The sequence below is a fragment of the Mus musculus genome, chromosome 2 (genome assembly GCF_000001635.26).
Source record: "Mus musculus strain C57BL/6J chromosome 2, GRCm38.p6 C57BL/6J".
Taxonomy (NCBI): Eukaryota; Metazoa; Chordata; class Mammalia; order Rodentia; family Muridae; genus Mus; species Mus musculus.
The window spans coordinates 181,593,521-181,615,038 of record NC_000068.7 but is presented as its reverse complement, the minus strand read 5'-3'; the positions used below and the strand labels follow the sequence as shown (position 1 = coordinate 181,615,038).

At 44.6% G+C, this 21,518-nt stretch overlaps 2 protein-coding genes across 4 annotated transcripts in view; one reads left to right on the top strand and one right to left on the bottom strand.

Annotated features, from left to right (window-relative positions):
• The window catches only part of Prpf6 (pre-mRNA splicing factor 6), a 54,343-nt gene extending 40,623 nt beyond the window's left edge, over window positions 1–13,720 (bottom strand). The window contains exons 1-2 of the mRNA NM_133701.2: window positions 13,508–13,720; window positions 6,751–6,919 (exon numbers count right to left, since the gene is read on the bottom strand). Coding sequence (NP_598462.1) covers window positions 6,751–6,919; window positions 13,508–13,578 — 240 coding nt within the window. The 5' untranslated portion in view covers window positions 13,579–13,720. The remainder of the gene's footprint in view (window positions 1–6,750; window positions 6,920–13,507) is intronic.
• A 1,884-nt stretch (window positions 13,721–15,604) lies between these two features.
• Window positions 15,605–19,824, top strand: Samd10 (sterile alpha motif domain containing 10). 3 transcript variants are annotated; one of them, XM_006500607.4, is made up of 5 exons: window positions 15,605–16,140; window positions 17,446–17,611; window positions 17,696–17,867; window positions 18,152–18,292; window positions 18,434–19,824. In XM_006500607.4, the coding sequence occupies exons 1-5, from the start codon at window positions 16,118–16,120 to the stop codon at window positions 18,454–18,456; spliced, it is 525 nt and encodes a 174-aa protein (XP_006500670.1). In that variant the 5' UTR covers window positions 15,605–16,117; the 3' UTR covers window positions 18,457–19,824. The 3 variants fall into 3 exon arrangements, with proteins under 3 accessions (XP_006500670.1, NP_766264.2, NP_001357680.1); NM_172676.3 differs by having other exon boundaries at window positions 15,812–16,107; window positions 17,430–17,611; NM_001370751.1 differs by having other exon boundaries at window positions 15,812–16,140; window positions 17,430–17,611.
• Window positions 19,825–21,518: the final 1,694 nt, after the last annotated feature.

Genomic DNA, 21,518 nt, shown 5'->3' with positions numbered 1-21,518 from the left:
CTGCCCTATTTTTATTTAGGTATGTTGTGCGCGGGTGCCTGCAAATGTGCAGATGACCAGAAACACTGATTCCCCTGGAAATAGAGTTAGAAATAACGTGAGCAGTTTGATCTTGGTGCTGGGAACTGAACTAAAGTCCTTTGGAAGAACAGCAGTACTCTTAACCACTGAACCATCTCTCTGGCCTTTACTAATTTTTTAAGATATTATTTTCCCAAGATCCTGCAAGTTAAGTCTCCTGAAAGATGTCAGTTGCGTATACCAAGCAACAAAGAAGTTCAACAGCAAAGTTAAAGCAGCATTTGCACCATCCCTGAAGAGCATCCAGCACAAACACCAACAAGTGGTGCTCTGAACCCACACGTGCATCTCCTTACAAGAGAGACAAAAGCAGCACACAGCTCTTTACCGCTCTCTCACACACATTGTTAAAGATGGAAAACAAAGCTGGCAGTGGTGAGAGATGAGTAATCCCAGCACTCGGGAGGCAGAGGCAGGCAGATTTCTGAGTTCAAGACCAGCCTGGTCTACAAAGTGAGTTCCAGGACAGCCAGAGCTACACAGAGAAACCCTGTCTCGAAAAACCAAAAAACAACAAGAAACCCAAAAAGATGGAAAATGAATCGGAGCTGCCTCCTTGTGGCTGGAGAGAGCTGCCACAGAAGCCTGACAAAAGTTACTTCATCAAGAACTTTATCTCCTAATTCAGAGCACAACTGTGACAGTAATGCATTCTGTAAGTATTCTTTTTATTTCTTATTTTCTGTTATTTAATTTGCATTCTTACACATATGTCTCACGATGGTCTTGGTTTTGTTTATACATTGTCTAGTTAGATTTCTCATGAGACCACAGGAAAAGAATAAACCTTGTTAGGGTTAAGCAAGAGAAGAGAAAACTACAAAATCAACAAAATGACAAGAATCAATACACACCATTCTATAAGAACTGAATATTAATGGCCTCAACCCTGTCAATCAAATGAAGAGATAGCCTATGGAGAGGGAGAAAATATAAAAAACTCAAGAAACTAAACATCAAGAAAAACAAACAACCCTTGGGACTGAAGATAAGTCATTGGTTAAGAGCATTCCAGAGGAGAGGCCCTTGGTCTTGCAAAGAGCATATGCTCCAGTACAGGGGAATGCCAGGGTCAGGCAGCAGGATTGGGTGGGTTGGGGAGCAGGGCAGGGGAGGGCATAGGGGGCTTTGGGGATAGCATTTGAAATGTAAATGAAGAAAATATCTAAAAAAGAAAAAAAAAGAGCATTCCAAAGGTCCTGAGTTCAAATTCCAGTCTAGAATGAGATCTGGTGCCCTCTTTTGGCTTACAGGCATACAGACAGACAGAATGTTGTATGAATAACAAATAAATAAATAAAGCACTGAATGCTCTTCCAGAGGGCCAGAGTTCAATACAACAAAGCAGCTCACAACTGTCGGTAACTCCAAGATCTGACACCTGCACCCAAACACACACGCAGGCAAAACACCAATGCATGTAAAATAAAACAAAAAAAAAAAGGTAGCCCAATTCTCAAAAGAATACATATACATGGCTAATAAATTCAAGGCTGGGCGTGGTGATGCACACCTGCAATCCTAGCAACTCAGGAAGCTGAGACAGGATTGGTGCTGTTGAGTTCAGAGACAGCCTTCTGGGTTTCAGGTTACCCTGTGTGAGTGTGGTCATTGTGAATGTGAGATCCTACTTACTATTTAAAAAAAAAATTAGTATTCAAGATCGTTAACCACCAGAGAAATGCAAATTAAAAATACTTTAAAATTCATCTTACTCAGTCAGAATGGTTACTGACAAGGTTAGATTGTCAATTTGACACAAACTTTAAGACTTGTCACCAGAGAGTGTTCTATGAGGCATCTTTGTTTCTTTCTTTTTTCAGACAGTCCCACTATGTAGTCTTGGTTTGTAGACCAGATGGCCTGGAACTCACAAAGATCTTCCTCCCAAGTGCTGGAATTAAAAGTGTGAGCAACCACACCCAGCTGAGGCATTTTCTTAATTTCTAGATGATATACGAGAACCCAGGCCACTGTGGACCATGCCATCCCTAAGCAGGTGGGCATGGGCTGTATAAAAAAGCTTCGTGAGTAAGCCAGTGAGTAACTTCCTCCATGGTTGCTGCCCTGATTTCCCTCAATAATGGATTGTTACCTGGAAGTGTAAGCCAAATAAAACCTTTCCTCCTGATGTTGCCTTTTGTCATGGTGTTTACCATGTCACAGCAACAGAAAGCAAACTAGGTAAGAAATGGGTACCAGAAGAGCAGGACTGCTGATGTAATAAACTTAATCATGTTGTTTTGGTGAAGGACTGTGGAAATAAATGTGTAGAACTTTGGACTGGAAAAGCCATTAAATGCTTAGAGCTTAATGAGCTGTTCTGTGGAAATTTTGAACAGTGGTTTGAGAAATGCAAATGTTTGGAGGCCTGGCTTTTGAAATTTTGAGTGAAACAAAGACTCTATAAAGGATAGTTATGTCACATTATGTATGGATCTATGGAAGTCAAATCTGCACTTCACTGGGACAATGAATGTTGATCACCAGGGCCTGATGAACACTAGCTGTGACCAGCATCAAGGTGAAATCGTCTAGAAAGCATTTCTTCAGGGTCAGCCTGCAGAAGCTGCTGTAGAGGGAGCTACGGCTGCATCTTAAGCTGGCAGCCAGACTTGGTAATGTGTATGATGGCACTGGTTTTGTTTGCATGAAAGCAGCACAACTGAAGAAGTCATGAGAATAAACTCAGTCTTTGTACCATGTGATAGTGTCAGGAGAGGCTATTGTGAACGTGTATCCTCAGTTGCCATAGAGACCCCAAGATATTGAAGATGCCAGGTGAGATGACCACCAAGAAAGAATATGGCAGAGGTGAAGTAGAGTCATCTTGAGGCAACCAGATAAGCTATGTGTGCCACATACGGCAAAACTGAAGAAGTGCAATTGCCCAAGGTTTTTTGAAGCCCAGGAGATCATGAGTGATTCTATATGCTAGATATTGAACTACAGAGCATGGGTATACACTACTGGGTTTTGTTTTACTTAAATCTGATAGTTAACTATGCCCTGGCTCTTCCTTTATAATAGGGTAAAGGTTTCTCCATATTGTCTCAGCTGAAGCCATCTTTGGTTTCTACTCCCTGCCCTGAAAAGTCCCATGGGCAAATATCCAACCCTGTTCTAGAAACTCAGGGTCGAAATGCCCCAGCTAACTGCATATGCTTGGCTCTTGTTAAATTGCTTGTTTGCTTCCCTCTGCAACTGCCAACCATGATGTAGTTTTTTCTGTGTCCTTCATCTTTAAAAACTCCCTGTAATATGCACTTGGGGCTGCTCTATGTTCTTCTCCAGGCAATCACTAGTGAGCTTAATACAGAACAGACTCTCAATTCAAACTCTGATCTCTGGGTTACCCCATAACACTTTGGGGATTAAAAACAAATACATAACTTGTTTTCCATTTTACAAGGCTCACAATTAAAGAGATATTGAACTTTTTAAAGTGTTGGCAAATTTAAAGACTGTGGGATTTTTAAAGTTGTATTTTAATGTGTATTTAAATATGATATGAAAGTGGAACACAGAGAATACTAGGAGTTAAAAAAATTTAACTTGGGGAGGGGGGTGCTGGAGAGATGATGACCCAGTGGCTAAGAGCACTGACTGCTCTTCCAGAGGTCCTGAGTTCAATTCCCATCAGACCTCATTGCAGATGGCTCACAACCATCTGCAATGAGGTCTGATGCCCTTTTCTGGTCTGTCTAAAGAGAGCAATGGTGAATACATGAAATAAATAAATCTTTAAAAAAAAAAATTTAACCAGCCAGGCCAGGCGTTGGTGGCACACGCCTTTAATCCCAGCACTGGGGGGGGGGGGGGGAGAAGAGCAGAGGCAGACGAATTTCTGAGTTCGAGGCCAGCCTGGTCTACAGAGTGAGTTACAGGACAGCCAGGGCTACACAGAGAAACCCTGTCTCCAAAAAAAAAAAATTTTTTTTTTTTTACTGGGAATGTGGGTGAGAAGAAACAGGAAAGTAGTTGGTAGGGGTGGGTTAACCAAGACTAAAGATGTATGGAAAACCACTACTTTGGAAACCATAATTTGTTTTTAAAAGAGTTTGAACACAAGTACTCTGCAGGAATAGATTTGGCGGTTTGAATAAAAATAGTCCCCATAGATCCACAAGGAGTGGCACCATTAGGAGATGTGGCCTTGTTAGAGAACTGTATCACTGTCTATTCCTGTTGTCTGTGGGTCTAGGCAGATGTAGACCTCTCCTGTACCATGTCAGGCCTGCGTGCCATCATGCTTCTAGCCATGATGATAATGGACTGAACCTCAGAAACTCTAAGCCAGCCCCAATGAAACGCTTGCATTTATGAGAGTTGCTGTGACCATGGTCTCTTCACAGCCATAGAAACCCTAGCTAAGAAACATGGGTCATTAACTGAAAATCTCAGACCAGATGTGGCAGCAGAATTTTAGTAGAGCCATTATATCTGATATGAACTCTGGAGTGATGGCACCTAGATTTAGAAGTAGCCTTTTGTAAATATTGTCATCTGAAGTGCATAACTTAGTCCTATGATATACCTGGCAAACCAGGAAGTCTCCTATGGATAAAAACTCCCTCAGACAACTTCTAGATCAGATAAGAGGTTTAGTATTTGGAAATTGACTTGCTAAAGGCACCTTTTGTGTAACAATAAAGAGGCTCTGCAATGGAGTCCAGAGTTCAGTCCTTCAGAGGCTGATCCCCTGCTGTTGAGAAGCCTGAAATTGGGCTGGTGAGATGGCTCAGTGGGTAAGAGCACCCGACTGCTCTTCCGAAGGTCCAGAGTTCAAATCCCAGCAACCACATGGTGGCACACAACCATCCGTAACGAGATCTGACTCCCTCTTCTGGAGTGTCTGAAGACAGCTACAGTGTACTTACATATAATAAATAAATCTTTAAAAAAAAAAAAAAAGAGAAGCCTGAAATTCAGCCTGCAATGTCTCTTTCTTGGACAGATGGTTCCAGAACACAGGATGCCTCCCAATGAATTCACCGGTCAAGGAAGCCCCAAAGGGTTCCTTTAAAACAACACAAACTGTTGCATTGTTCTTGGCTGCCCTCCATAGCAAGATGGTAGACCCTATTGCTGAAGACACAACACACTTTGGTTGCTGGACATAGAAAATTCCAGAAAAACTGGAATTGACCTGAAACTTTTTATTGCTGGCTGGCTTTTGTAGGGCTGAAAGGTGTCATGCAGGCCACTTAGGAAGAAATGTCATTAATGGCCTTATATCCAACAGTTAATCTTGAATGCAATAATACAAGTCTTCCAAGCAAAATGTACCCATGGGTGCAATAGAGGTGGGGTTAACCAAGTGCTTGAGGCCTGCTCCACTGTAATATTTTCATACATGAGTCTATAAATCTGCACAAAAGCCTATGACTTGGGAGGTCCAGGCTATAGGGAGAAACCTACTTCTATTGCTTTACTAAATAGAAATGTCAAATTGGGGGACTGGAGAGATGGCTCAGCAGTTAAAGAGCACTGACTGCTCTCCCGAAGGTCCTGAGTTCAATTCCCAGCAACCACATGGTGGCTCACAACCATCTGTAATGAGATCTGATGCCCTCTTCTGGGGTGTCTGAAGACAGCTACATACTTACATATAATATTATACTTATATAATATTATACATATATATATATATATATTATACATATTATACTTACATATAATAAATAAATAGATAGATAAATAGATAGATTTTTTTTAAATGTCAAATTGCTTTCTACTTATGTTTATATCCATAGATCCAGGCTACTCCTAATCTTTACCAAAGTAGTCTTCTACAGTGAATGAAAAGAAAACCTAACAAATTGTCAAAGTGCTAAGAATAAATTATAGTAAGTGCTCATTCCTAAAATATCTATATCATCCGCCCCTTCATAACTAGAGATAATCATTGATGAGAGGTTAAAAGGTATCTAAGATTCAAGGCCAGCCTGGTCTACAGAGTGAGTTCCAGGACAGCCAGGGGAACACAGCGAAACCCTGTCTTAAAAAAACAAAAAAAAAAGGTATCTAAGAGCAAGGGATGGGTGGGTGCTGTGAAATGCTATCTTCTGAGTATGACATAGCTACTGCATTGGGGAACAAGACAAAGTTAACATCAGTCAATATTCCAACAGGTTGCACTCAGTGGGTTGACTCTGTGGGTACCAAAAAAGAGAAGAGATCATGAAGATGAGATGAGAAAGAGACCTGTTGGGAAGTACTAGGGTTGAGGTGGACCAGAAGTAGATAGGATCAAAATACACTGTACACACGTGAAGTTGTCAAATAATAAACAAAACATATTCTAAAAAAACTTCAGTTTTTTAGAGATTAGAGAGATAGCTTATCAATTAAGAATGCATAACTCCTCTTTCAGAGGACTCTAGCACAGTACCCAGCACTCTCTTTGGGAGAGTCACAAACACCTCTAACCCATGTCCTGGGAGATCCAGTGGCTCTGCCTACCTCAGGCCATGCATTCATGTGCACCCAGGCCGTGCATTCGTGTGCACACAGGCCGTACATTCGTGTGCACCCCGGCCGTGCATTCATGTGCACCCAGGCCGTGCATTTGTGTGCACACAGGCCATGCATTCGTGTGCACACTTACTCATCCACAGAACTTAAAAATAATAAAAGTAAACCTTTAAAAACTATTTTCAAAATCACCTCATCGTAGTTGGTATCATTCAGATCTTCATCATCATCATCAGCCGCCTGATTTTTCTTCATCTGGTCCCCCACAGTTCTCTTCCCTGGTGGGGCATGGCGATCATCCACAGGATCATTTGCATCCCGAGCAGGCCCGATGTCTGATCGGGTGGTGAAGCCAGTGGCACTAGGGGAAGCCCAGAAACATCATTATTTAAGTGACCCCGATCCCATGCTCTCTTTTGATCATCATTTAGTAACATCACTTCTCACACTTCTGGGAACTTCCAGAGATTCTAGAACCAATGAACTGGATGCCTACACATTCCTGGTCTTCTTTGTTTGCTAAACTTGTAACCTATAATGAGTAAGTCAAAGACCGTTTCTCTTCATTCCAAGGTGTCATTTCTTCTTCACATATACACACTATATAGGCCTATAGAAGTCTGAGTCTCACCCGGGCAGTGGTGGCGCACACCTTTATTCCCAGCACTTGGGAGGCAGAGGCAGGCGGATCTCTCAGTTCGCAGCCAGCCTGGTCTACAGAGTGAGTTCCAGGATAGCCAGGGCTACACAGAGAAACCCTGTCTCGAAAAACAAGAAAGAAAGAAAGAAAGAAAGAGAGAGAGAGAGAGAGAGAGAGAGAGAGAGAAAGAGAAAGAAAGAGAAAAAGAAAAGAAAGGAAAGAAAGAAAATGACACCTCATTCCCCAAAAGTGGGGTAAGTAGTTTTTGGCCATTCAATGGGTAATGGGTGTTTGTCATCAAAAGGCATGGAGGGGGTGAAGGGTTGGTTAAAAATTGTTAATGGCCAGGCAGTGGTGGTGCACGCCTTTAATCCCAGCACTCGGGAGGCAGAGGCAGGCGGATTTCTGAGTTCGAGGCCAGCCTGGTCTACAAAGTGAGTTCCAGGACAGCCAGGGCTACACAGAGAAACCCTAACTCGAAAAAAATTTTTAAAAGGCAGATTTCTGAGTTTGAGGCCAGCCTGGTCTACAAAGTGAGTTCCAGGACAGCCTGGGCTACACAGAGAAACCCTGCCTCGAAAAAAAATTTTAAAAAATTGTTAATGGTTTGGTCAGGGAGGAAACAAAACAAGGGAGGTTACATTCAGGGGACTGCTTTTTCTCTTTCTTTCCTCTATCCTTTCTCTCCTATCTACTGCTGGAGAGAAGGGAGGAGAAGGGATGAAAAGAAAAAAAAAAGGGGAATATTAGTCTAGAGAGAATCTCATATGAGTGTCACCTGTCAATAAAAAACCCTATAGCTAAAGAGCTGAGTCAGGAAATGGGAGGTGGGACACTAGCAGGAAGAGAGGATGCTGTGAAATAGAGAGAGGCTGAGGAAGAAGCAGGCCAGGACTGAAGGAGAGGTAACTAACCAGCAGGTAGATGAATTCAGGTTAGAATCGAGGGGAGATCTGAGCTGGAACACTGAGGAGACAGAGGTAAACCTCAGGGAGCCAAACTCAAGAGAGAATAAAGAGGAGATTCACCCAGGACTTGGACACATGAAGCTGAGGACAAGTAATGAACCATATGGAAGACACAGACTATGTTGAATAGGTTAAGTAAGTTATGAGTTAGTCAGGGAATGAGCCAAAGCTTATGGGTTAGGCACTTATTAATAAATAATTAGTCTCAATGTCATCATTCTGGGAACAGGGGCAGAAGAGAGGGAAAACATTTATTTTTTTTACATATAGGAATAAGATATTTGGTTATAACATATTATGTTTCAACTCAGTTTAAGGGATTGTAATCTATGGGATTCTTAAAACTTTAATGTTAAGTTCTAGTACTTTTGAAATATGCTATTATAAACTGTTAAGGATAAGTAAGAAATGTGAGTTAGTAGTCAGACAATCAAACTCACAGTCGTGTTAGATAGTAGTCTAGTTTATTACAGAAATGTTTTCAAAGTTGAAAGTATAATAAATAGCTAGAAACAATTTATATATTCTATATAGTCTTAAAAAACCTCAGAGATCTACAAAATATGGCATTTAAAGATGTTTTATTATTATTTTTAAAAGGAGTGCTTTTGTTCTTCTTTCTCACTATTTTTTTTTTAAAGATTTATTTATTTATTATATGTAAGTACACTGTAGTTGTCTTCAGATACACCAGAAGAGGGCATCAGATCTCATTACGGGTGGTTGTGAGCCACCATGTGGTTGCTGGGATTTGAACTTCGGATCTTCAGAAGAGCAGTCGGGTGCTCTTACCCACTGAGCCATCTCACCAGCCCCAAGATGTTTTATTATTAAAAGATCTTTTTTGACGAGACAAGCGCCTGCTCCTGGCAGCACCCCCATTGTACTTCAAAGATTATATGGCGTAACTGCAGACCAACTATTATCCAAACTAGACAAATGACACAGGGACATCAACCACCAAGCTCTGCAAAGACAAGGTAGGCAAGTCCTTCATATTTCCGAGTTCACAGTCTGTCATACAGTGGGCCAGAAGGCTGAATGAAGATGCTGCTCCTAGGACTCAGAGAAATCTATGGGTGACTGTCCAGTCAACCACCAACCTCTGTCACTTCAACAGTTCTTGAAGCTGCTTGACTGCACGTCCTGCATAGCCAGGGAAGTTTTATTTCCTTCTCAGATCTACAATGGAGTTGAAGACTAGCTAGTCTCACAACTAAGCTTAAACTGTTTAGGATTTCAGAAAAGGTTTTAAAATCTAAGAAGATGCTGGGCGTGGTGGCACACGCCTTTAATCCCAGCGCTCGGGAGGTAGAGGCAGGTGGATTTCTGAGTTCGAGGCCAGCCTGGTCTACAGAGTGAGTTCCAGGACAGCCAGGGCTACACAGAGAAATCCTGTCTCAACACCCCACCACCACCAAAAAAAAAAAAATCTAAGAAGATATTCTTAGGTTTATAAATGCAAGTTTTGATAGAAAATTATTTAAGTACAGAATTCTAACTCACCAAGATAGGATAGATAGTAGAGTACTTTCTCCAAAGTTGTCAAATACAAATGGACTAGATATTGTGAATGTAATTCTTACCTGATGGTTTAATAATTGTTCTTATTGTATACAATTTATTGATGTAAGAGAAAAAGCCTTTTATTGGACTAAAAAGGGAAAATGTAGCGAGAACCTCTTATAAGCATCATCTGTCAATAAAAAAGCTTATGGGCAATGAGCTAAGGCAGAAAACAGGAGGTGGGACTTACAGCAGGGAGAGGAAGAATTCTGTGAAACAGTTAGAGAGGGGGATATTCACCCTGGAATGCTGAGGAGTTGGATGTAAACAAACACACAGCTGAAGTCAAGTTAGAATATTAGAATATAAGGGGGATTCAACGGGAACGCTGAGGAAATGGACATAAACCAGCCAGAACCCAGGTTAGAATAAACAGGATAAAAAAGAGCGAGTCGGGAAACAAGCCAAAGCTTATGGCCTAGGCATTCACTAATAAGTAGTTAATCTGAGAGTCATTATTTCTGGGAATTAAGTGGTCGGGAGTAAAAACCCTTTTTACAAGTGGCAGATGGTCTTTATGTAGTCCCAATTCAATTAAAATTTAAAACTGCAGTGGACTTAAAATGTTGTGCTCTCTTTCTCTGAATCTAACAAATGCTTGTTAAAGAAAAATCCAAAATCTCCTCACATCACAAGACCCACCTGGTATGGGACAGGAAAACAACAAGCAAGGGACTAGTCTATTGTCACGGATCTCTCTCAAGCTTTCGGGTTTTCATCTGCTAAAATGTTTCTTTTTTTTCTTTTTCTTTTTTTAAAGATTTATTTATTTATTATATATAAATACACTGTCTTCAGACACACCAGAAGAGGGAGTCAGATCTTGTTACGGATGGTTGTGAGCCACCATGTGGTGGCTGGGATTTGAACTCTGGACCTTCGGAAGAGCAGTCGGGTGCTCTTACCCACTGAGCCATCTCACCAGCCCCCAAAATGTTTCTTAAAGTACAAACATTATCTTCCAGAACGACAAGATTATTTTATTTATATATATATATATATATGTGTGTATATATATATATATATATATATATATATACACACACAAATATATATGTGTGTGTGTGTGTGTATGTGTGTGTGTATACATATATATATATATATATATATATATATATATACACACACAAAGTTTGTCTTGATACTAGTAGTCATACAGAGTACTAATTCTAGAAATAAGCTCCATCTAGCTTCCTGTATGTGTTTTCAGGTTTGAGTCTGAAGCAGATAACCAGGAACGAAGTTTGTGTATCTGATAAATTGTGGTCCTCAAACCTTTCAAAGATCTGCTGAATATAGCATTTTAAACATTTAAGTTTGCTACAATGAACTGTGACCGTTCCAAACAATAACTTTTGAGGTCTCCAAAAAGATGGGCCCTGCAACAATGAATCCACCTGGATTATGGTAATGCTAACCACTGAGCAAAACTGTTCCATGCCTCTTCTACCACCAAGTTCTGTGCAAACAGTGGATTCCTTTGGGTTACCAAGCCAGGATTACCACTAAGCTGACAAACACCACTCAAAAATAGCTCTGGACTACAAAATTGCTGAGGACATTCAAATTGCTCAGTTCATATAAGACTGAAACAAACATTTTACAGAACTTTGAACTCAAAATACTTAATCCTAAGACTGCTAAATACAAACAAGCTGTGGAAAGCTTGGTAGAAACAGCTTCATTATTGTCAATAGTTTTGCTGTATTACAGTTAAAACCTTTCCTTTTCATTTAGACAAAAAGGGGTAAATGTTGCAGGATATTTGTCACACTATGAACTGAATTATGCTATTAACTGGAAAAACCTGTTTCTCGTTGTGTTGTGGCTCAGTCTTAGCACACGCTTTAATCCAAGAGCTTTCTGCTTGAATAGTGTAAACAGGATTAAATAAAGTCAACCATTGGTCAAGAAGCAGAGCAAGCAACCAATTGACAGGAAGTGAATCTAGGATTATTGAGAAAAAAACAAAAACAAAAAAACAGAGTAAGAGAGAGCCAGGAGGACAGATAGAGAGATGCACAGGAAGTAGAAGGGAGGGACATTCAGTTTGAAAGGTTTTTTTGAGAAGGCAAAGAGAGGGGGGATTTCTTCTCGGTACTGGCTGAGGAAGGTCAGCTGAGTACTTTTTCTGGCTCTCTGAGCTAGCAGGCTTTCACCCCAACATCTGACTCCTGATTCTTCATTGGTAAAATGAAGCATCTGAGATATTGTTTTTAAAAAACTAACAACAGGTAACTCTAGCCTAATGTTAAAGTCCCTGTGACTTCCAGCTCTTCTTCTTGCAATTCCCACTCTTCTGGATTCTTTTTTTTTTTAATCTAGCCCCACTGGGCTTGACCTTGTTCTTTTTGCATTTATTTTTATGTGTATGTGTGTGAAGCTGTGTATTTAACAACACCACATGCATGCAGGTGGCTGTGGAGGGTATCAGGTCCCCTGAAACTGGAGTTATAAGCAAGCTGTGAGTCTCCTGACAGGGGTCATAGGAATCAAACTCAAGTCCTTTACAAAAGCAGTAAGTGCTCTTAACTGCTAAGGAATCTCTCTAATCCCTTTTATATTCTTTAAAGAGGTTGGGCAAGACATTGGAATCAAACCCAGGGCTTTGTCAGTACTGCTCAGCTACATCTTCAGCTGCCCTTTTAAACTATTTATTTATTTAGTGTGTGCGTGTGACCTGACATATCTGTAGAAGTCAGAAGACAATTTCAGAGAATCAGTTCTCTCCTCCTACCTCGTGAATTCTGGGAACTCAAACTCAGGGTTGACAGAGCCTTTACCCTCTGAGCCACTTCACCAGCCACCTACTTGCCTTTTTATGTGCCTATACCAAATTCCACGTTTTTCCTTTACTCCCCCAAAATCTGACACTTCGTAAACCCAACTAAAATGCCACACTGCTGAATATCTCTTGACTTCTGTCCTACTTTTTGTGCTTATTTATACCAATACCGAACTTGTCTTGTGAACTGCAAGTCTTCTGAAAACGGCTGTGAATGCCTCCCTTCTCCTACCATTACCAAGGAAGACTTATGTTTCCCTAATCAAATGCATAAAAAGTAGGAAAAATACTATTCATCTACCCAACACCTTATGACTAGTGGCACTGCCATCTCTGTCCAGACGGCTGAGAATTTGAACAGGTGACCTACAGCCACACATCCTAGAGAAAAATGTTTAAGGGAAGAAAGGTATAGCACACTCTTACTGTATACATCAAAGACTCAACTGCTTCTTACAGCCAACTCGCTTACGGATATTACTTCAGACACCAAGACACTGAGATTCAGACCCCTCAGTCATATCTTAGAGTGGTAGTCAGGCCTCATGAACCTACATATTTCGACACATACATACATACATGCATACCCACTTTGTCGGAAAGGCATTATGCCAAATTACCTAGTTGTGGCGGTGAAAGTTAACCTTGTTTTTGAGACAAGGTTTCGTTAAGTAATTCTAGCTGTCCTGAAACTCGCTGTGTAGCCCTGGCTGTTTTGTAATTCGCTATGTAGACGAGGCTGGTCTCTTAACTTAAAAACGAAGGCCTCTGCCCCTGCCCCATCCCATCCCACCCACCCCCCACAACAATGCTGGGGTTAGAGACGTGCGCCACTAGCTCCAGCCCCTGGTTTTTTGTTTTATTTTGAGACGCGGTCTCTCTAGCTCTAGTGGCTGCTAGTCCAGAATCGTTCTCAAATAGGCCAAGAGCGAGCTGTGTTCCAGGGCACCAGGCACCCTACCCGGGGCAAACTCCCCCCCACTGCCTTACCCCCTGCCCAGCCCGGGTACGTAGCCCAGCGGCGCAGGCATGCCCAGGAACGGCTTCTTCTTCTTGTTCATGGCGGTGTTATTGACCGAAACACAGAAAAGCAGGGGAGCAAGTATACGACAGAAGACTCAGAGTCCTCCGGGTGTCGCAGCAGTAAGAGATGCAGGCACTACGTCACCCGCGCACCGGAAGTAGAGAGCTGGGTCACGGAAAGCCCCGCCCACCTAGAGCTTCGGGCGGAAGTCAAAGATGTGGGTTTGCAAAGTGTTTCCGGCCAGCGCTGTGTGCAGTGTTTGTTGCGGGAAGACGCGCGTGCGCGTGACGGTATTCGGTATCGCGCCACAAGGACGTGGGTTCGATTTTCATGCCAGCCTTGACGCGGAGCCGGAACGCATTAGTCCTGTTCAGGAGCGTTCCGGTGCAAGCAAGGCTGCGAAGCCACTTAGTTCAACCACCATAACCACTTCAGACTAGCCTTACTGTACTGAACCGTATGCGGCCACCGACGGTCCAGACTACGCCATCAGATCCGGGACCACTCCAACCCCCGCGCGCCTTCTGAGGACAGATGTATAGTGCACTCAACAGTGTGTGGGCCAGCGTCACAAGCTTGGGAGTGATTGTGTGCCCAGTGGCTTGAGTGGACTCACACCACTCTACTTTGCACAGATATTTTCTGTGTGCAGCTCCTCCCGAAACACAATGCCAGTCCCACCTGTTGTGTAATAATAGCTTCAGGCCGTGAATTAGGCTGTACAGGGCATTAACCCCACGCTATAAAAAGTTGCTTAGCCTCGGCGATGTCTACCTGCAGAAGCAGTATGCCACCCCTGGGAAACAACCCTGCTCCGAGTTAAACCTCAAAAATAGCTGTAAACTCCTGGTAGCTACTCTGTGTGTATGTCCCAGCCCTTTTAGGTTAGGGGCCCTCAGTGTTTAAATAAAGCAGTCTCAGCCCGTTGAGACAGTCTGCCTCTCAGCCTCACTTGTCTTACACCTCCTACACATGGGGAGAGCACCAGACTCTAGGGCCGACAGGAAAAACTGCAAGTTGTGCAGCCTGGACTCTGCTGGATCAGACAACCAGGCCTCTACAGCCAATGCTTTTCAGTGAGGTACTAAAGCAGTCCTGGCTCCCTAGACAGGTTTTTAGGGAGGAGCAGGATTGAGTCTGTGAACACTGACCCACAGGGAACTGTGCCTGACAGAGGGGCTTCACAGAGATAGGAGTATTGCCTGAAGTTCAAAGCAAAGTGGTCCGTAAATGAGGGTCAGCAAATACTCCAGTAAAGAATGAGCTAGTAGCTGACTCAGACAGATACAGACACCAACAGCCAAGCAGTGGATTGAGCTTGAGGATTCTTATGGAAGAACAGGGGAAAGGATTGTGGGTCCTGAAGGGGATAGGAACTCCACAGGAAGACCAACAGAGTCAACTAACCTGGACCCTTGGAGCTCTCAGAGTCTGAACCGCCAACCAAGGAACATACACCGGCTGAACCTAGGTTTCCCCACTCATGCATGGCAGATATGTGGCTTGATGTGGGTCCTAAATAACTGAATCAAGGGCTATCTCTACGTGGAATATGTTCTGCTAGCTGGGCTGCCTTGTCTGGCCTCAGTGGGAGAAGCACCTAGCCTCACAGAGACTTGAAGAGTGTGTGTGTGTGTGTGTGTGTGTGTGTCCCAGGGGGGGCCCACCTGCCCAGAGGAGAAGGGGAGGGGGAAAGATTGAGGGAGGGGGTAATCAGGAGGGGGCAGTGAGCAGGATGTAAAGTGAATAACTAAAAAAAAATTAAATAATCTCAAATATATATATATATATATATATATATATATATATATATGGAACGAGTTAGTGGAAATAGAAATATAGCTCGGTGGTTAAGAGAATTTCTCATTCTTGCAGAGGACATGGGTTTACCCATGTTGCAGCTCACAACTGTCCATAACCCCAGTGTCAGGAAAACCGATATCCTCTTCTGGACACCAGGTATGTATGTAGTGCACAGGTATACACTCGGGCAAAACACTCATAAAATTAAAAAAAAAAAAAGGAATGGGCAAATTAGGACACACAGGTGTTTGGGAGAGAATGATGTGGCCCTTGGCCAGACTGAGTAGCTAAAAGCGCACAGGCATGATTATCCCCACCACCACCAGACCGAGGGGACCTCGCCTGCCAACTGCAAAGGCCCTCCAGCGGGTTGCAAGAGAGGCTGGTCCACGGAGTCCTACCCAGGTGCGCAAGGACGCCTTTCGCTCTGGCGGACATCCTAAGCATACGCAGCCCCGCGCGCCGCCGATACACCTCCGAGCTCCCGGAGCGCGCCTTGCGCCCAGGGCTGGGCGGCAGGTGCTTTGCCGCGCAGACTCCCCGGCCGCGGGGACCGGCTTGGGCTTGGCCGGCTGCGGCGGGTGGGAACGCGGTGTGCGTTGCCCACCGGCCACACTGGCTGCCTGGTGCTCCGCGAGGGGCGTGTGCCCGAGCCGCACATCCGCGGGCTCCATGTTCACCGAGCTGCGGTCCAAGCTGAGCCCCCCGCGAGCTCGCGCCGGGGCTGTGCGTCCGGGCTTCGGGGAGCGTCCGGATGTGGACGGTGAGCTGGGATGGACCCAGGCACAGGAATATCGTGAGCAGCGGGCTGAGAGCGGGAAGGGTACCGGGGCCCAAGGAGAGCACCGGGGCTAGACTCAAAGGGTTTCCGGGTGCGGCCGCTGCGGGGAGGAAGTCTTTTTACTAGAGTCCAAGGGCCTTTGTCCAGCGTTATGGGGCGGGAGGGCGGCGGTTATTCTCAGGCCTTGACTTGGAGTGGGGATGACTGGCAGAAGATTCTTCACAGAGATGACACCACCACACTCCTGTCACCCTTTACTTCACATAAAGAAAAACCCTCCCCAAGCCCTAAGGTTGGGGTTGGAGACAAGGCAGAGGCGTATAATTCTGAGGTTGAGGTTGGGAACGACAGACTCTGGCCCAGTACAGGGAGGAAATAGGCGGGGCCTGGGCGGCCTTGGCAGGTGCGGTTATAGCCAAGACGTCCGACTGGTTTCCCTCATGAGGAGCCTTCTAGCCCTAGACCAGGGAAGGCCTCAGACCACAGTGCCAATTCCTTGAACCTCGCTCCATTAGAATAAATCTTATGGTACTACAGGCTACCTCAGAATAGGGGCCACACACTTCTTAAGCCCACCTTCTTTCTTCTGTTGACTTGCAGGTACTACATAGAGTTATATACAGTACTTATGGATGCTTTCGGTGCATCAAGACATTGGTCATCCCCAGACTCATGTGATTACCATAAATGACCCTAAAACTAACTTAACAAGTGCAATGAATTAGTGGGAAAAGGATTGTGTTAACTGGTACATGCCTAGCTGGCACCCTATTCACACTTGTTGTCCTGGGGTAGGCCCTGCAGAAGCCACATAGAAAAGAAATCTGGCATGTGCCTGGCAAGTGCTTCTTGTCAGCTTTCCCATCATTCAAACTTTTTGTCAGTGAGTCATAGTTAGACACTATTAAAGACAAAGAAATGTGCACACCCTGGTCCTGTATGGTATTTAGAAGGCTTGCCTGTCAGCCCAAGCCAAGGGCAAAGCAAGTCAGGGCAGCCTTAGAGATGCTGCTCGCCTGGCCTGGCTATGGCGTGGATCATCCTCCAATCTCAGTACCCTTGGGGCCAGAGTGTGGGCTATCAGCTGATAAAGGGAAAGGCAAGACCAGCTTATCTTCAGAAAGTTCTCAAGACAACTCTTGGAAAAAAAAAAAAAAAGTTTTGGTCCCAGGGGCTCACGATTCCCCCTACAGGAGAAATTATTACTCCCCTCATTGGTAGAGAGAAGATTTAATTGTCAGGGAGCTGAGTCACAGGGGAGGAGCTTGCCCCTGACCACTCTGTATGCACATCCCTGCATACAGCCTCTGCCCATTTCAGCTTCTGCCAGACTCTCCTAGAACACACAGTATCAGCTGAGAACATACCCTGCCACCTGCCTCGGACACCAGGCACCAGCCTCACGTGGCATGACTCCCGCAGCCAGAGGGCATCCAGCAGCAGGCCAATCAAGCTCCTTCAACAGCCCGGCTCAGAGATCCCCCAGGTGCCTACCTATCCCACCTAAATCCTTGCCCTTGCTCTCAGTTTTATTATCTTCACTCAACTAACCCTACCTCCCCACCTGCAGGCCCGGCTCTACTCTGATCACTATGGTTTGTACCATACAAGCCCTTCACTGGGTGGCCTGACAAGGCCAGTGGTCTTGTGGAGCCAACAAGACGTTTGCAAGTGGCTCAAGAAGCATTGTCCTCACAACTACCTCGTCTACGTCGAGGCCTTCTCCCAGCATGCCATCACTGGTATAGTGGGGTCACTGGCTAGGGAGAAACAGAATGCTCAAGACGTAGTCAGCCTTGTCTTCTCCTGTATCCTCCTGAGTTCAGCCTTGTGTGTGTGTGCTGCTTCTCTGATTGGCCTCTTTTAATCAATCCTGTCTTTCTTTCTACCTTTCTTCCTTTAAGAATCTCTGAATCTCTGCTCTACTTTCTTGGTCATGTCTGTCTGTTTATTTGTTTGTTTTATCCTGATAGACTCCTATGCTTTGCTTCTGTTTGCCTCACTGCCTTCCCTTCTCTCTCCCTAGGCCGAGCTCTGCTTCGACTGAATGCAGATAAGCTGCAGAGAATGGGGTTGACCCAAGAGGCTCAGAGGCAGGAGGTGCTGCAGCAGGTACTCCACCTGCAGGTTCGTGAGGAGGGGCGGAGCCTGAAGCTGCTCAGCCAAGGTTAGTATCAGGGACCAGGATTAGGGGGAGGGACTAGGCTGAAGGTGGAGGGTGACTTTTCTCGACACAAAAGGGGGCCATCCAGTAAGGACCATCCTTGGGTGTGCCAAAACTCAGCTTTTCCTCCTATCCATCCTACAGCTTCCTTCGGAAACATGTCCTAGCTGCTGCCTATACTTGGACCCCAGACCCCAACACTGTGACCAGAGCCCACAGCCAAGAATGAGTCAGAATTGGCCCTACAGCCCCTTTGGATCCTGCAGGATACCCTAGTGGCTAAACCTAGCCCAGTGATCAGGGAGGAGCAAGACTTCCACCTCCAGGTGTCTCTGGAGAGGCACTACAGGTTCTGCCCTGTGGCTGGGTGGGTGGTTGTTGCCTGCTTATAGACCCTTCTTCTGAGATCCAAGCCCAGGTCCCATCCCCTGGTGCTGCTGGCAGCAAACAGGGTAGCTGCCTGGAACTAGAATGGGGTTTGAATGTCCCCAGACTCCCAGGGAGTCTGTTTATTTATTCTCCCTCCAACATGTGACCATCCCCCATCTGAGTCATGAGTCTTCCCCTTAAATCTTAGTTCTGTGTCTTTCCCGGGCACCCCCAGATCAGCCACACAGTGGGCCAAGCTGTCTTGGCTCTCTTTCAAGTATATCTGTCCCCTAGCTCTCCTAGAGTACAGCAGGCCCAACCTGCTGTCCATACTAATGGTGATCAATCATCATGCCATGTGCTTACTCGGTGATTATGAAACGTCAGTATACTCTACCCACTTGTTAGAAGTGAGGTTGAGAGGGGTCCAAGATGCTCAAGCTGCAAACCCAGTAAGTGGCACGGATTCCAGTGCTGTACAGGTGACTCTATGCACAGCCCACCAGTTCAGCAATGTTCTCAATCTTACCTTTGAAGAAGTCATGCTTTTAAACAGCTTCCCTATTCCCTGGCTCTTAGTAGAGACCATATTGAAGAATGTGTGTTTGTGTCTGTCTGTCTGTCTGTGTTCATGTGCACCTCTGTGGCTTTCCCAAGAAAACCTGTTCTCAACCAAGAAAATCATGTAGGGCAGTTCTTTCATGTGTCGCCAGACACCTGGACAACCCCTCCTTGGGTATTTGGGGGCTGTTGCTGCCAGGAAGGAGGACAAGGAGGATGACCCTGGCAGCTCACTCTCACTCTGCTCTCTACCAACGTTCCCAGGGACTCTAAAATCTCAGGGACAGTTGAGGCTCAGCCTCCAGTCCCCTCTGTGTGCCAAGAGCTGGCCTCGATTCAAGGTTGCTCATTACAGTTAATTTGGGCCATTGGCCTGGCATCTTCCATCCTGTATGCCCTCCATCCATGGAAGGGGGCTCCCTTATTGTGTTTGCCTGCCTCTAGAATCCCCCAGTCCTGGTGCCTGCAGCCAGAGGGCCCTCTCTGTCCCCCCTCTCTCTGTCTTTTCTTCCCTATGCCCCTGTCCTTTCTTCCTTGGTTTTTGGTCACTTTTTATATATACTCTGACAAAAAAAAAATCAGAAATAAATCTGGTTCTCAAATGCCTCAGTGTTGGGTCTCTGGGGAGCAAAGGGGTGTCTAGGACAGTGCCTGCAGATAGAACACCACTAGAGGGCAGTGGTGTTGCATCCTGAGAAAGCTACCTGGTAATTCCAGGACATCAGAACAAACAAGATGTCTCAAGTAAAAAAATAAAAAAATAAAACATCCTTGTCGCAGAGAGAGAAAGAGAGAGAGAAAGAGAGAGAGAGAGAGAGAGAGGGAGGGAGGAAGAAACTTAAAAAGTAAAACATGTCTCAAGTCCTTGGATATCATCCCAGTTTGGGACATAGCAACCCTGACAGGCTCAAAACAATAGTTTGGACACATGGAATGAGGCTTTCTGGAGCTGATCTAGCAGCGAATTTTTGCTGGTTCATGGTCTGGGAGTATAGCTCAGTGATATTGGACATGGTTTGTGTCCCAAATCACGGTTTGATCCCCAGCAAAGAAACAGAAACAGAGGTGTTCTAAAAGTGGAGCAGAGTTCTTTATCTATTCAGCTTTGTAGTGGCTGTCTAGTATTCCTGAGCTAGAGGCTATATCACAAATCTATTTCTGTGGTCATTCTCGTCTGCCTCTCAAATATCTTCTTTAAATTTAGGGTTCACTTAGTCCAAATAGATCTCAGAAACGTCAGTTACATCTACAAAGACCCCTTTTCCAAATAAACTATCACTACAGCTTAACATGGTTATTTGTTGGGGCTTACTCTTCAGCCATACCCTGACATCCATAGCACATGAATCACACACTCTGAACACAATAACCAGACATTCAAATAGGAACATTGAGGTATAGGCCACAAACATAGTGACACAACACCCAGACATGCTTAAATATGTACAAACACACTTGCACAATTGGCCAATGATCTGTGCAAAGATTTATAACATCCCCATATGCACAGATATAATTACCCAAGTGCATAAATACAATACATAATCACTAACACTAGACATGACATAACCCATGGTGCACATAAGTGCATTGCAAAATGTCTTGACACTTAGATACACACATAAAGAAAAATTGCAGGGAGGTGGGGCTAGAGAGAGAGAGAACACAGTTGCTGTTCTTGCAGAATTGAGTTTCCAGCACCCTCTTCAGGCAGTTCACAGCTTCAGGGAATGTAGTGCCCTCACCTACATCATGATGCCCATATATGACTACCACCTGATAACACATGGTCACTTAGACATGTAATAACCTATGGGCATTGGTATATCACACTTGTGAAAACTCAGACTTACACAGGGAAAGTTGAACACACCTTTGTGTGCACACTGATCCCCACCAACAGTCTGATGTTCCACATCCTGGGAGACTCACAAAAGGTAAAAGACGTCTTTAATCCCAGCATATGGGAGGCAGAGACGGGCAGATCTCTGAGTTTGATGCTGGCCTGGTCTACAAAGGGCTACATAGTGAAAAGTTGTTTTAGAAAAAACAGTGGGGGGGGGGGGCTGGAGAGATGGCTCAGTGGTTAAGAGCGCAGACTGCTCTTCCAGAGGTCCTCAGTTCAATTCCCAGCAACCACATAGTGGCTCACAACCATGTGTAATGGGATCTGATGCCCTCTTCTGATGTGTCTGAAGACAGCTACAGTGTACTCACATACATAACATAAATAAATCTTAAAAAAAAAAAAAAACAGTGGGCATGGCTGAGAACATGTAACAGTATTATGACTCAAATG